The sequence below is a fragment of the Furipterus horrens genome, unplaced genomic scaffold (genome assembly GCF_987537825.1).
Source record: "Furipterus horrens unplaced genomic scaffold, mFurHor1.1.pri manual_scaffold_1, whole genome shotgun sequence".
NCBI lineage: Eukaryota > Metazoa > Chordata > Mammalia > Chiroptera > Furipteridae > Furipterus > Furipterus horrens.
The window spans coordinates 150,821,024-150,837,853 of NW_028327171.1; the positions used below are offsets into that span (position 1 = coordinate 150,821,024).

The following is a 16,830-nucleotide window of genomic DNA, read 5'->3' on the forward strand; positions in this document are numbered from 1 at the left end:
GGAAGAAGTGAGAAAAGAAACACAGATTAGGAGTCAATCTCATAGAGGTGACAATTAAATGCATATGACAAATGAACCAATATAGGCAGAGTGAAGAAAGAGAAAAGTGCTACTGAAACACCCTTGGGGGTACTATGGGAAAAAAAAAGATAATTATTAAGTGCACATTTCTAGAAAACAGTGTTATAAAATTGTCTATTGTACTCATGTCATGAATGTGAAACTGAGACCTGGACTAAGATCTGATAACCAGCAAGGGAAAGGAAGAGGAAAGGGCATCAATAAGAATCATAAAATTAATAGTCTAGTTGGTAGAAGGAAAATCTCACTAGAGCAATGCGAGTCTGAGGTGGAAAGAATTTTAAGCAGGGAAGCTGATGAATTGTGTTAAATGTTTGCAAAGAAAGAAGTTCTGGAAAGGCTATTGAAATTAAGAATCAATGGGGCCCTTTCAGAAAGAAGTTATTGTGGCAGGGGAGCAAGATCCAGATCTTAGTTAGAAAATCAAGAGGAGTTGAGGGAGTACGTAGAAAGTATCCTTTCAGTAAGGTTACCAGAGAAGGGAACTGAAAATATATGTCCCAAGTTTGGATGAATAGTAGGATGGTATGAAGGTGTATCTTGATTTAGAATAGAATTTAATTTAACAGTTTTGTAAGTTCAAGGGGACAATCTAGAAGTCAAAGACATAAAACATAAATGTAATAGTCAATGAGCAAATGACTGAAAGGGTAGTCAGAAAAAGAGCCAGCTGAGGGCACAAGAGTAAATGCAAGTCCATAATGAGAGGAAAGGAGATTTGCTTTCCTCTGAGACTAGAGGAATGGAGAGTCCATAAGAAGATCAATCTATCATCTATTATCTATCTATCTATCTATCTATCTATCTATCTATCTATCTATCTATCTTTCTATCTAATCTATCTGTCTGTGTATCTAGAAAGACATAGAGGTAAAGAATGAGGGAGTTCATATTTTATGCATTAATTTAATCTCCAGTTTCTTGAGAAGAGTCCCAAACTTCTGGCAAAGATTCAGTCAAAATGAGACAGGTGAGCAAATAAACATAGACAAAAGGATGGCTAACAGTTTATAGAGTCAATAACATGGGTTTCCAGTATGACCAGTAGACCTCAACATGTTACTTTTTCAATGTTTCTGTAAGCCTTAAGAGAGGAAACAGATGAGGTAAAGTGTAAGTTTACACAGACACTGATATCTACAAAAAGAGAATGGGTTATATAAAGCAAGCAAACGGAACCTGGGGTTCTTGGCTAGGTTTTCCTTGACATGCTGAATCTTGGAAAGGGAGTGGGAGAAAGAAAGCAAACAATTCCTGAAGGGGATTATTATGTGAGAACATGGAATAGCTAACAAACCAAAATCACCAATGAAGAATTAAAAATGACTTCTATTGGATTGCAGTAAGAAAGTTGTGTTCAGAGACATATTTCAGAGTTAAACATCTTAGATAAGAAATAGTCACACATGATTTTGAAATAAAAAATAAGGTGTATTTCATTTTTAGTATTTTTGAGGAAATTCCATACCGTTTTCCACAATGGCTGCACCAGTCTGCATTCCCACCAACAGTGCACTAGGGTTTCCTTTTCTCCACATCCTTGCCAACACTTGTTCTTTGTTGATTTGTTGATGATGGCCATTCTGACTGGTGTAAAGTGGTATGTCATTGTGGTTTTTATTTGCATCTCTCTGATGGCTAGTGATATTGAGCATTCTTTCATATGCCTATGGACCCTCTATATATCCTTAGATGAGTGGGTTAAAAAACTGGTACATTTACACAATGGAATACTATGCAGCAGAAAGAAAGAAGGAACTCCTGCCATTTGCAAGAAGATGGATGGAACTAGAGAGAATTATGCTTAGTGACATAAGCCAGGCAATGAAAGAAAAATACCATATGATATCACCTGATACAGGGGACTGACTAATGAATAACACAAACAAATGAACAAAATTGAACAGGAACAGATTAACAGTTATTAGGGGGAGGAGAGAAAGAGTGGGGGTAAATAGGGGAAGGGTTTAGTAGAGGAACTAATATAAATAACCCATGAACATGGACAACAGGGTGGGGATTGACTGTGGGAGAAGGGGTGGGCTGGGTTGGGGATAGCAATGAGGGAAAAAGCGGGACAATTGTAATAGAAAAACAATCAAAATAAAATTTAAAAAATAGGGTGTGTTTATGGGGAGCTAAAATTAAGGACAGTCAGTCATGTCTTTTGTTTGAATGATTAACAACAACAACAACAACAACAAAAATATACCACTTTATCTTAATAACTATCATATGCTGGGCACTGTGTTAAGTGCTTTTCTTCTATTAATTCATCCTCACCTACCTACTGTGTGGTAGTTAATGTTCACAGCCATTGAGCTGTTGATCCCTCTCCCCTATTTGATTGAATTAGTTTGTTGGTTTGACATTGTATAAACACAATATTAGTTAAGTATATTTTATTAATTATGTTGTTACAGTTGTCCCAATTTTTCCTCCTTTGCCACCCTCTGCTGGCACCCCCTTCCCTCCAGCAATCCCCCCTCAGATCATGTCCATGGGTCATGAGTGTACGTTCTTTGGCGTCTCCCTTTCCTATGCTATTCTTAACATCCCCCTGTCTATTTATTCCTACCAATTATACTTCTTGACCCCTGCACCATTTCCCCATTCTCCCCCTTCCCCCTTCTAGCTGATAACCCTCCAAACAGCCTGCATATCTATGATTCTGTTCTTGTTCTGGTTGTTTAATTAGTTTGTTTTTGTTTCTGTTTTTAGATTCAGTTGTTGATAGTTGTGAGTTTGTTGTCATTTAAATGTTCACAATTTTAATTTTTTTCTTAAATAAGTCCCTTTAACATTTTATATAGTAAGGGCTTGGTGATGATGAATTCCTTTAGCTTTGCTTTGTCTGGGAAATACTTTATCTGCCCGTCTATTCTAAATTATAGCTTTTCAGGATAGAATAATCTTGGTTGTAGGTCCTTGCTTTTCATCATTTTGAAAACTTCTTGTCAGTCCCTTTTGCCTGTAAAGTTTCTTTTGAGAAATCAGCTGATAATCTTATGGAAACTCTCTTGTAGGTAACTCTCTTCTTTTCTCTTGCTACTTTTAAGATTTTCTCTTTATCTTTAACCTTTGGCATTTTAATTATGATGCGTCTTGGTGTGGTCTTCTTTGGATCCAACTTGTTTGGGACTCCCTGTGCTTCCTGGACTTCTATGTCTATTTCCTTTGCCAAATTAGGGAAGTTTTCTTTCATTATTTTTTTTTTCAAATAAGTTTAAATTTCTTGCTCTTCCTTTTCTCCTTCTGGCACCCCTGTGATTCAGATGTTGGTACATTTAAAGTTGTCCCAGAAGTTCCTAAGCTTCTCCACATTTTTTTGCATATTTGAATCTTCTTTCTGTTCTTATTGAACTCTTATTTCTTCCTTTTGTTCCAATTGGTGATTTGAACTCTGGCTTCCTTTCCTTCACTGTTGGTTCCCTGTATAGTTTTCTTTATTTCACTTTGTGTAATCTTTACTTCTTTCTTTCTTTTTTTACTGTACTCTATGAATTCTCTGAGCCTCCTTATCACCAGTGTTTTGAACTTTGCATCTGATAGGTTGGCTATCTCTGTTTTGTTTAGTTATTTTTATTGGGTTTTGCTCTATTCTTTCACTTGAGCCATAATGCTTTGCCTCCTCAATTTGGGAGCCTCCTTGTGTTTGTTTCTGTGTATAAGGTAGGGCTGCTTTTACTCCCTGTCTTTGTATTGTGGCCTATGTAACAAAGGCACTGTAAATTGTGTGGGGTGGAGCCTTAGGTAATTGCTGGGATGGGGCTGCCCATTTCACGGCTTTGTTGCTTTGTTTATGGTGGGGAACTGGAGAGGAATAGTGCCACTGCCTGGCTTCTGGTGATTTTCCCATCACTTGCCCTGTTTCCAGTCACTTCATCCACTTCCTGCAACCCTTCCAGTTGCTGCCCTCAAGTTTGTGTATATTCTAAGACTATGCGGGCCCCTTAAGCAGTGAAAATCTGGCAGTTTCTTCTGCCACCCCAACCCTCCACCGGTTTTTACAGCTAGAGGTAATGGGGGTTTATCTTCCCAGTGCTGGAACTCTGGGCTCTGCAGTCTGGACTACAGCTGGGGTCGCAAGCTCCCAGGGTATCCCTTCCAATTTTTATCTACCACATGTGAATGTGGAATCATTCGTTCCACCACTACTGTCACCACTGCTTTTCTGAATAACACCCCTCTCTGCCCATCTCTGCGATTCTGTCCCTCTTACTGGTCTGAATAAATGTGGCTTCTTTAAATCCTTGGTTGTTGGAATTCCATATAGCTAGATTTTCTGACGGTTCTGATTGTTATTTGTTTTTGAGATCTGGTTGTGATTCTTTCTATGTTTGAGTGAGGAGCAGGTCTCTACCTATGTCTCCATCTTGACTAGAAGTCCTCCTATGAACACAAGTTTAAAAAGCACGTGTTCTCAGTTATTTCAACTATAACCAGATTTTTAATTTTCTAGGCATCATGAACATGTAAGGTTTACACAGGCATATATAAATTGTTCATTAGGATAATACAGAACAGTTGACTTAGAACAGAACATGTTACATAACACTTGCTTTGGCTGTAGGTATCATTTAGTAAGTATCAACTAGTTGAGAGAGCTGACATTGAAAAGATGAAAGAGGACTTCCGGCCAAGATGGAGGCTTAGACGGACATGCTCGGCCTCCCTCTACAACTAGAGAGGAATACAACTACTTCAAAACAAAAGATAACTAGAAATTCCAGAAAATAAAACTACATGGAAGCCCAACGTATGAAGTTATAAACCAGTGGCGCTCTTTGGGCAGGTAGGAAGAGCGAAAGTGGGTGGTGCTGTTTGCGGTGGCACCAGGGACAGCGGCAGGGAGAACAATCCCAGCGGCAGGGAGAACAATCCCAGCTGCAGTCAAACCCCAGTGGCTCGTGACCCCAACGCTGGGAGAAGCAGCCACCACATTGCCTCGAACAGTGAGGCCCAGGGGGCGGGAGGACGGATCCCGGTCTCCTAGTGGAATAACTGTGTGAATCCATCTTGGACCCCCGCCCCCACACAAAGCGCCACAGGGCTGCGAAATAGGTTGCGCATCGCCACTGGTCACTGGGCAGTGACGACAAAGTGCCGGCGAGAAAGGTTGCGGGTAGGCGCCGGTTGCTGGGTTGTGATGAGTACACAGGCACTGCCCCCTACAGCCGGCCCAAGAAAACAAAACGCATCTGTCAAAATGAGGCAGACAACTATAGAAATCCCGGTGGTGCAGCTCACCAGGCAACAGATGAAGAATCTGACAGATGAACAAATAAGAAACCTGTCAGAGGCTCAGTTCAGGGCCATTGTTATCAGGTGGCTTACAGAATTAACAAAAGATCTGGAAAAAGATGAGAAAGAATCGAAAAACACTCATACTGAAAGGAACAAAACCACATACGAGACAGATGGTGAGGAAATAAAATCCAGAGTTCAAATCAACAAACCAGAACACAGAGAAGGAACAAACAGTCAACCAGTGCAGAGAGAGGAAACGGGAAGCAAGGAAAATGATGAGAGGATCAGAAACCTCTGGGACAGCTATAAAAGGTCCAACATAAGAATCATTGGTTTGCCAGAAGGCGAAGAAGATGAACTAGAAATTAAAAAATTAAATGAAAATATAATAAAGCAGAACTTCCCAAACTTGGGGAAGGAAATAGACTTACAGGTCCCGGAAGCACAGAGAAGTCCAAAAAAACTGGACCCAGGGAGAACCACTCCAAGACACATTATAATCAAAATGTTGAAAGTTAAAGCTAAAGAGAGAATCTTAAAAGCAGCAAGAGAGAAGAAAAGAATCATGTACAAAGGGGTCCCAATTAGACTATCAGCTGACTTCTCAAGGGAGACCCTGCAGGCAAGAAGGGACTGGCAAGAAATATTCAAAGTAATGAAAATCCAAAACCTACAACCACGAATACTCTATCCAGCGAAATTGTCATTCAGAATAGAAGGGCAGAGAAAGTGTTTCCAGGACAAAATAAAACTGAAAGAGTTCATTAGATCCAAACCACTGTTATATGAGATGTTAAAGGGACTGGTTTAGAAAAAGGAGGATCAAAACTATGAAATCTAAAATGAAAACTGCATCACAAGAAACAACAGAAGCTAGGGAATTGAAACAAAGGCAAACTAAACAGGCAACGAGAGTGGAAAAAGAACTATAGGTATGGGGAGCATATTGGGGGGAGGTCAGCAGGGAGGGGGAAGGGGGAGAGAGAGGGAGATGATATAGAAATTAAGGAGCATGGTAGGAGGGAATGGAATAGACAGAGAGAGGTTGAGAAGAACTATATGCACAACTAATGGACATGGTCTAAAAGCGGGGGACAACTGGAGGGAGGGGGGCCACCGGTGGAGGGGAGAAGAGGGAAGGGCAATTGGGACAAATGTAACATTATAATCAATAAAACACATAAAAAAAATAAATTAATTAAAAAAAAAGAAAAGATGAAAGAATCCCCTCTAGCAACATATTTTCTCAGAAATGCAGGATTTTTTATTTTTAGTTTTGATTTTATTTTTGTTACTTTTCAAGAATAAATGAAATGAGCCATTTTTATGATTAAATATATAATTTATTGTAGGTATTCATTATACATTTATCACATATTTATAGGAATTATGACCAAAATGTAAGATGAAAATCAATACATGTATTTAACTTTAATTCATTAGTACTTTATTAGTAAATAGATAACTGTGTAGGCACTCTGAAGTGATCATTAAAAATGTATCAGTTAACATCCTTAAACACTTGGTTGTATTATGATAGATAATTGTAGCAGTTTTTGTCTCTCATTTCATTAAAATGCTATATAGCACTATAATACTTTTTATAGTTATTGCTATAGAGGTCCAAAACCCCAACCAGGTGAGGGTTGTGGCTACCATAAGTACCACCTGTTTCACTTTTTTAGTGTTTCTCATTATATCTTGGAAGGCCAATGATACTGTTTCTGATAGGAACCCAGCAAGACTGGAAGTAATAAAACCTCTTTGAGACTATGTGAGTTTGTGCTTCTCCAACTGATGGACACTTAATTACTTGAGTATAAAACAGTGAGACCTCCAGGAGAAATTGGGACCTTTGCAATATGATAGCTACCCAAGTATGATATTATTTGGTGGTTTTTCATTGAACTATACTGTTTAATTAGAGGATATTAACATATGCTGTGGCAGAAGAGGAGAAAAGCAAAACTTTTTTTTCTTTTTTTTTTTTACCAATCTCAGGCTTCTTGGGTGAACATTCCAAATCTAAGTTACTAGATCAGTGTTTCTCATCTTTAACACTACATCACAATCACCTGGGAACTTGACACAATACCAAGGGTCTGACCCCACCTCTTGTTAATTAATTCTGATCTATGGAGAGTGGTATACAAGCCTGGATATGCATGGTTTCAGAAGTTCCTCAGGTGCTGCTAATGTGCTAAGAAGGTTGAAAACTGTGGTACTACAATTAACGTTCAAAAATAATTATTGCCAATATAGATAGATTCAGCTGTGAACAGCTAGAGTTTTCTTTTCTTGGCTTAAATTTATCCACATTATAGAAAGACTTGTATAGTTCACACATCAATATTGCTTTAATGATTTTTTACAGTTAGTTAACCATTTAAAACTAAATATTTGACTTCTTATTTTCTATAGAGACATTTTGAATAAGAGAACAAAAGGCATTTATTCCTAGAAAAAAGTTTTAGCATCTGTGCCAAATTTATTTTAAACCTCTGAATAACATATAGGATTCATGTTTCTCCAGTGTTATATGATTGATTTATTATTTTAATTATGTAAAGAGAAGAATAATTGATTAGATGTAAAACTGATATTTAAAAATACTTTTGTGATTCTTATTAGACACTTATTGTCTATAAACATTTTACAGCATTTAATTTTTTATATTTCAATAGGCTATATATCTTTTCATAGAAAAACCACTTCCATAAGTTTCTAGAGTTCACATTAAAATGACTTATAATTAGATGGCAAAAGTTCACAACCGGTGTTTTCATGGCCAGTAATCTCTTTAGGGGTGGTACTATATAATGCTAAGAGCACCAACTGCTTTGCCTTTAAGAAGGAATGTAAATGCCCCATCTTAACAGCCTAGTATTCCTTCCATGTGTCTGTATAATAACCTATAAAGAAAAGAGGCTACTCTAAATTTAGTTTTATAGAAAATATAATAAAATGCTACTTACTAATTTTAAAATCTCTTATACCTTGGCTTTACGTTTTCAGTTTGAGATTTTTAAGTACTATTATTTTTAATTTAAAATGTCTCAAAAGTATTTGCTACTTCCATTAAACTCCACACATTGTTTTCAAAAGGTATTCTTTTCTTTTTGTTTTTTTTTTCAACTAGGACCCCTACTATGGCTGGTGGCCTATTTTCTATTGACAGAAACTACTTTGAAGAGATAGGAACTTACGATGCAGGAATGGATATCTGGGGTGGAGAGAATCTTGAAATGTCTTTTAGGGTAATCAAATTTTACTTTATTTTTTGACTCTGAACATACTATTCTGTTGCATGCACATATAGACCTAGTAATTTACTGTCAAATCTCTTTTGTGAAGTGATGCAAATTATTGATCAGTTGGTCATTTTAATACTTATTCAGAAGCTTTGCTAGAGTCTTTTGCATGCAATATTTACTGTTAAATGGGAAATTATAGGTGTTTTTTAAGTTTTCAAAAATATTTTATTCATAGTACAAAGACATTTGGTTTTTCAGTGTTTGAAATAAAGAAGGACTTTATTTTTTCAATAAAGCATTACCCTATAAAATTAGTTTGTATTTTTGAACTGAATCTTGGAAGTATTTATGTTACCTAAATTTGCAAGTGCTGCCTGAGGTTATTCTCAAATAACTTTAAGAATAACCTGTGGTAAAAGCAATTCTGGATAACTTGATGTATAGCATGGCTATTTTTGCAATCATAGACATTGTTTGATGAATCAGTTTAAATAATGCAAATTCACTTATTAAATGACCTTCCAGGTAAATAAAAATTAAATATTAATCCCTCATATATATGTTAGAAAGCATATGAATAATTTAACATTTTGTTATATTCATAAATTAGAATACAGACATAAATTTGCTTTAATACTGTCAAGTAATTGCTAACATACTGTATTTTCCTCAAACCATATATATTATTATTTTTAAGTGAAATAAGTTAATAACAGTGTTGTTTTTCTCCTTTTTAGAATAACATGAAATATTCAAAACACTCAAGTGTTTTGCCATAATTATTTGTGCAATGAAATTATTAGAGTTTAGATAAATTTATCTATAATATATAGATAGGTGTACAAACATGAGAAAGTAAAGTTTGTTTTTTCACTAAAAAAATATAAATATATCTGATGTTCTATAAGAAAATGTCCAAAATTGAAGCTAAGTATTACTTTGAATTTATGTAATTAGAATTTAATGGATCTTGCATAATCTGAATTATTTTAGAGGCACTAGAATGACCTAGTTATACAGGTTTTTTCCAATAAACCTCCCTTATAGTCAGATATCTGAAAACATTGTTAGTTAATGGAATTTTATTCTTCTCACGTTTGGTTATACACTTATATTCTGATGGACCTTGCCTCACAAGACTTAGTACCATACTCAGGAATATCTTCCTGTTTGGAAGGAAGGAAGGAAGGGATTCAAAGCTTAAATAAACAATTTGCTCTTAACTTTAGATATAATGATTAGAGTATTTACACATTCAGTAACCAATATTCTTTGGATGCTGCACTGGGATTAGATAAGAAAAAAAATCAACATAGCAATATTTCTATTATCTGTGATTCTACTGCCCACCTATTTTTCTTCTTTTCTAAGATTCTTATTCACCTCTTTTCTCCTTGCCTGTTAAGCTTGATTCTCTGCTGGTGGATCTCAGTTACTTTCAATATATAATTCCCATATTGGATGGATGCTATTCATCTGATAAAAAGATGTGTTAAGAGTAATTTAGTGGAATGATATGATAAAACAGAAGAACATGATCAGTAAATGCAACAGAGATATAAATGTATCAAAAATTGAAAATTTGAGAATATGAAATATGAAAATTTAGTAATATTTGGTACAGTTACCAGGAAGACAGAGTGAATACAACTAGTGGCCCTAAGTATGATTACATCCTTAGAAAATAATACAAAAGGTGTCCTGGGATTAGTTGCTAGATTATTAAGAAATAAATAATTCATAAGTGACTGTTATTTAATTATTTTAAAATATATCATTGACTTCATTTTCCATATGGTTTCAATAGAAACAACCTATATATCTTGCTCTTTATTAGAATTTTGATTTGTTTTTTACTTTTCATTGTATGAATATAACTGCTTAATAACTAGAACCTTAGCTAAAGAAGATAGTAAAAGAAAATGCTGAACCAGTATATTAGCAAAAGAATGAGGGAATAAGACTTTCCCTTTAGACTAGTTTAATGAAAATATGTGTGACTTAATGAAATAAGACTATGTTGAGGACCTGAGACTAATACCAACCTCAATCATTACAGATCAAATGCATTGTGAGCTTGTAGTACATACTTTACACTTACCAGATGCTGAAGCCACAAAAATGAATAAGGCACGATGCTTTTATTCTTTAAAAAATAATGGCATTCTTATAAAAGAGGTAGATAGGTATTACTGACAATAAAATGTGATTTTTTCCAATGAACAAGTATTTATTTAAGAGGATTTATACAGACATAACACTCTTACTTTCAAATAGCAAAGGAATCTCATATTTTGAACACACAGACACTGTGGAAACTTAAAACTGCAATTAAGAAAGGAAGGAAAAATATCTCTCCTTTCCCAGCCAGAAATCGTCCTGGAGCTAAAACTTTTTCAGTCAGCCAACCCCCATCCCTCTCTCTTTAGTCTGAGAGTGACTTTAATAGAAATATGGCTTTGGTGGAGTAGAGAGCTATAGGACTAAGGGACCTTGCCTTTTCTTTGGGAAGGGAAGGCTACCTGCACAAGCCACAGGAAAGTGGGTGGCCAGCACCCGATCTGAGCTGTGCTGCCTTACAAAAGAGAAGACCAATGAGAAGGAGTAAATGGAGAAGTCCTACCCACTCACATGGGTAAAGTAATTGCTACTCACTCGAATCTCAACCCACTCCTGTGACCCCTAATATACAATTAAGTGCCAGAGTAATGATTTTGAACAAAAGCCAACAACTGTCAGCCTGAGGCCATTTAAGCCCAAGGCAACCCCTCTAGCAGAGCCCTAGCCCAAAGACTTAGGCAGTGAGTTAGGTAGGACCTAATGAAGTGGGTATAGCTCCAGATCCCTGATTTCACTTTGGGGAACATCTGCTACTGATTTTCAAAAACTAGGACTATGGGATAAAGGCCTGCAGATCTCAGGATCTCCAGACACACAGTCTGAAACCTGAGAACTTTTGTATATCTGGGAGACTGAGGGTAGGGTGGGACGGTAAATTCTATAACAGCCAGTCCTCCAAAGTAAATATAAAAAGGAGAGCTTGTCTGAATTACCTCTGGCCCTTGAGGGTGAGATGAGGGTAGAGAAGATAAATGGACCAGTTCTACTGGAAAGTCCAGCAAGAACACTTGTTCCTTCAAAGTCTAAGGGAAAAGTACAGGGAGGGGCACACTGGAGCCTTTACACCAGCCTTTAGGCCTTAGGTCCCAGTCCACAGGTACAAGAGAGAGAGAATAACATCTGGGCCTTTTGCCCTGTCCTTCCCTCCACATAAGAGCAGGGATTGAAATGTGGATGGAAGAGAAGAAATTAACAGACATACTGTCATTAGCACCTGAACATCTCTTCCTAAACCAGAAACCCCAATAGCAGAAAGAAATAAGATAAAGTAAGAGAAGGGTTGTGCTTCCATCACATTAAATTGGAGAGCTGGCAGAGGCAGGGAGGGGTTGTTTCATATCAGGACATCGATCACTGGCCAAAGGGAGAGGTTATGAGCAGTAGAGTTCTATGTGTTCTCCTCTCTTCACTCACCCTGCTTCCCTTTTGGCTTTTTGTGGTTCTGGACTGACTCTTGGCTTTGCACAGAGGGCATATAGGTTCACTTGGTGAATTTGCCGATGATATGACAAGTGGAGCTTCAGAAGTGGAGGCTGCTGCCTGAAGGTGGCTGTCTGCTAGGTGTCCTGCTTCCTAGCCACTTGAAGTTGTTGGACGGCAGTGACTGCAGTGGCCAGGGACTCAAGAATGGGGGGCTCCTGAGGCTCCATCTGCTACTCTGCTCTGTTTCCCAAAGTAATCCAAGGAGAGCCTCTCCTCCTCTTCACATAGGTCAGGGAGCCTCTCCAGGCCCAGAGTCATGAACAGGGAATTTATATGTTTTTTTAGTGGTTTATACTCATCATGTAGATGGTGGGTACACTAGCAGTTTGCTTAAGTCATTCTCAGACTGTTCAATACTATTTCCATCATATTCATGTTGGCATGGATCAGTAGGAGTTTCTCCACAGGTTCCATCTTCTCTTGTAGCAGGAGGTCCATCTCTTGTTTGTATTCCTTCAGGTGTCTCTCCTCTGACTGAAGGCCTCAAACTCAGTCTTCAGATGGGCCTTGATCTTCTCCATCTGCAAGATCATATACCTCATCTCTTTAATGCTTTCCAATTTTCACATTATTACTTGCTCATCTGCCATGCTTTTCACTTTCAATTACATCCTGAGATATGTACAAACACACAAATCCAGGGATAAAATAGGCACAATGTAATCACCTCCTCCCGGCATGGGGCTCTGAGTCTGTTAAAATGTGATTTTTTAAATATAAATTTATGTGTAAGTTTTCTTTGTCTTGGTCATGTAAGCAAATCACTTAACCTCAACTTTGTAAAGGTGATTGTAATCACAGTGAAGTTATTGTTTTGTAGTTCTGGTTTTTGTGGCTTCAAGGGTAAGTAGAAAACAGAAATACTAAGGGCTTGAAAAATATTAGGATTTTGGCTAGCCTTAAGAAAGTTTAGGTAATCCAAAGGGAATGCATTTTGAAGATTTATTTATAATAGTGTCACTTGATCTTTGATGCACAGAAGTATTGCAAGTACTAATAGATGGTGAAAATTTGATGAAAAGTTAAGACCTCAGAAGAAGTATCCAGTCTCTTACAACAGTAGGTTTGAACACAGTTTCATAAGGCTGAAGAACTCCTTGAAGTATCAGGATAAAAAATTTTGACATAAAGTTGTAGTAAACAGATCAGTAAAATTGAGAAACTTCTAACCAAACTAAATAGGAAAAAGAGAAAACACAATTTACGAATACTGGGAATGAGAAAGGTGACATACTTATGGGTGCTATTACAGATATTTAAAAAGTATAAGGTAATATTATTAACAGCATTATGCAAGTAAGCACCTGAAACCAAGCTGTATTGACTCCGTCTTTCCCTTGGACCCTTCAGCTGCGAAGAGAGGGGGGGTCTGCTGCATGGGCAACAGCAGACCCTCCATATCACCCTGCCCAGGCTCTGTAGCTTCAGCGTCATCGCAAGATGTCGATTCAACACGGGAGGAGACAGATACGATGTCACTCCCGAGTCGGACTGCACAGCCATTCTCGGCGGTGCAGATAGACTCTTAAGAAGCTACACCATCGTCTCTTGAGACGGACGGCTGCCGACGACGATGCAAGTAAACTTGATAACTTTGATAAAATTGACAACTTTCTTAAAAGACAAACTGTGAAAGCTCACCAGAAGAAATAGGTCAATCAGATAGCCCGATATCTAGTAAAGAAGTTAAATTTATAGTTTTAAAAAAGTACTTTTTACAAAGGAAACCCCTTGCCAGATGACTTCATTGATAGATTCTACCAAGTGTTTTAGGTAGAAATAAAGAATACTTTCAGAATATTGAAGAAGAGAAAAGATATTTTACCCAATTCATTTTATGAGGTCAGCATTAGTCAAATGGCAAAACTTGATAGACGTTAAGAGACTAGAAACAGCAAACCAATATTCTTCATATACATAGATATAAAACTTGAGCAAATCAATTTTTTCAATATGTAAAATGAAGTACATGATGAATAAGTGAGATTCCCCTCAGGAATGGAAGTCTGGTTTAACGTTCAAAAACCAGTCAATGTAATTCACCACATTAACAACCAAAAAAGAAAAATCAAAGGATCACCTCAATAGGGCAAGGGAAGCATTTGAGAAAATGCAATTCTATTCCTGATTAAAAATCAAAAAGGACAGAAGCAACAACAACAACAACAATAAAAACCCAGAGCCGCTTAATTAGAGCAGGAAACTTCCTCAACTTAATAAAGGGTTTGAAGGAAAACCTAGATCTGTTAAGAGACTAAGTGCTTTCTTAAGAATAGTGGCTTTTACCACTTCTACTTAAACATTATAGTAGAGAGTTTAGCCAATGCAATAAAGTACCATATTTTTCACACTATAAGACACACTTGATCATGAGATGCACCTAGGTTTAGAGGAGGAAAACATGAAAAAAATATTCTGAACCAAATGGTGTACTAAAATATTTAATAAAATATAACAGAATAATATTTCAACTATGTAAAGTGAACAGCAGTCAACAATGGTATTAAGAACCATCATCACTGTCATTAACATATGAGGAGAGACTTTAAGGTTCAAGTACTCTTCCAGTTTTTTGGGAACCTCAAGAACTCATTATCGCTAGTGTCAGAATTTATGGGGGCCTTTAATAACAGGCATTGAGGGAGTTAAGAGGTATCATGAGTTGTAACAGTCACTTAGAGTATAAGTATCCTAGTTATAGATTCTGGCGGACTACCCCCAGTGCCTGTTATGGCTAGTGATACCCCTTAATCCCCTCAGTACCTGTGTTACTACTAGAATAGTGACCCCACTGTAACTCCCTTTCTATACTATAAACTTTAGCATTTATGGCTGCTCACCCAGTTACTGCTGGCCTCCTTACACAGAAATCTGGAAACAGTATGGAGGTAGACGACACAGCTGTAGCATTGAACAGAGCCAGTCGCCAGCCAAGAACATGTTACTTCAGCTCCACCCATCTGCCTCTCATGATTGGCAGAGCTTAAGACACAGTGATTGGTGATTGGAGGTGGTTCTACTGACACAGACCCAACCCAATGTCAAAGACAATAGGCAATTGGCACTGTGCCTCATACCTGTTATTAGCCTCAGCCTATTTGACAGGTCGTGGTTGTAGCTGGCACTGTCAGGCGGCTCTCTGTACTCTCCCAGGTCCCAGGTGATGGGCAGAGGCAGATGGCAACTGACCAGATGCCCTGATATTCAGTAGTAAAGTGGGACATTTAAGCATCTCCAGGGGTTTCGCGTGGGCCCCACCGCTTCCTCTTCTAACAGCTGTTGCCACCACTGACAGGTCAGATGATACACATCACGGTCTGTGATGCAATATTTGCTCCATAAGACTCACAGACATTTCCCCCCACTTTTGGGGTAAAAATGTGCATCTTATGGAGTGAAAAATATGGTAACAAAAATAAGCAAAAACTATCTATATTGTAAAGGAAAAAAGCAAGATTGTCATTCCAGGACAGCAATGGAGAAAAAAATTCGGGATAATTGTAATAGAACAACAATTAAAAAAAAAAAAGGAAATTAAATAATGAATAAATAAATAAAATAAAACATAAAAAGGCTCTTAAAACAAACAGGTAATATATCCAGTTTGCAAGATAGAAGGATATACAAAATCAATTGCATCTCTATATATTAGCAACAACCATAAAAATCAAAATAAACCCATTTAAAATAGAATATAAATATGAAATAGTGATTCATTTGACAAAGACACACTAACATATCTATTATAATTACTATAATATATTGCTGAGAGAAATTAAAGAATGTATAAATAAATGGAGAACTATACATAGTTAATATTTGGAAGACTGAATATGATATTTGTAAGCTATCAATTCTCCCCATGTTAATATAGATTTAGTGCAATACTAATCAAACCCTTAGTGGGCTTTTACTTTGTTTTTTAGAAATTATCAAGCTGATTCTAAAGTTTATCTGAAAAAGTCAAAAGATGTACAATAACCATAAAAGTTTTGATAAAGAAAAAAGTTAGAAAACTAACAGTAGATGAATCCAAAAATGTATTATAAAGTTATAATAATTAAGACTCATATTGGCATAAAGACAGACAATGAAACAAAAGTGAAAAGCTGGAAATATACCCCCCACATATATGTACAACTGATTTTAATGATATATGCAAAATGTATTCAATAGAGAAAGGAGAGTATTTTTTAATAAGTAGTACTGGAGCAACTGAATATCCATGTGTACAAAGTATTTAAATATATTTCTCACACAATATAAAAAGCTAATTCAAAATGTAAAACCTAAAATTACAATATTCTAAAAGAAAACACTGGAGAAAAGCTTTTGCAACCCATAAAAGTAAAAATTGATGAAATAGACTTCATCAAAATGGGAAAGTATTGTTCTTCAAAGCCATTGTTAAAAAATTGAAAAGACAAGTCACTGGCAGAAAGAATCTGTTAACAAACAGTATATCTGATGATGGACTTGTATAAAAAGACCTCTCAAAACTTGGTGAAGGGAAAAAATCAATCAAATAAAAAAGGCTCAAAGATTTGAATAGACCTTTTACTGAGGAAGGCTTACAGATGAAAAATAGGCACTTGAGAAAATTCTTAATTCAAGAAATAAAAGTAAAATCACAACGAGATAA

The 16,830-nt window shown here is 36.7% G+C and overlaps 1 protein-coding gene and 1 pseudogene across 2 annotated transcripts in view; one reads left to right on the forward strand and one right to left on the reverse strand.

Moving 5' to 3' along the window:
- Positions 1 to 16,830, forward strand: part of GALNT13 (polypeptide N-acetylgalactosaminyltransferase 13) — a 514,019-nt gene that overhangs the window by 313,075 nt on the left and 184,114 nt on the right. For both annotated transcript variants that reach the window (XM_090267489.1, XM_090267494.1), the window contains exon 8: positions 8,471 to 8,588. In XM_090267489.1, coding sequence (XP_090123615.1) covers positions 8,471 to 8,588 — 118 coding nt within the window. The remainder of the gene's footprint in view (positions 1 to 8,470; positions 8,589 to 16,830) is intronic.
- On the reverse strand, positions 12,057 to 12,868 carry LOC150022057 (zinc finger C4H2 domain-containing protein pseudogene; annotated as a pseudogene).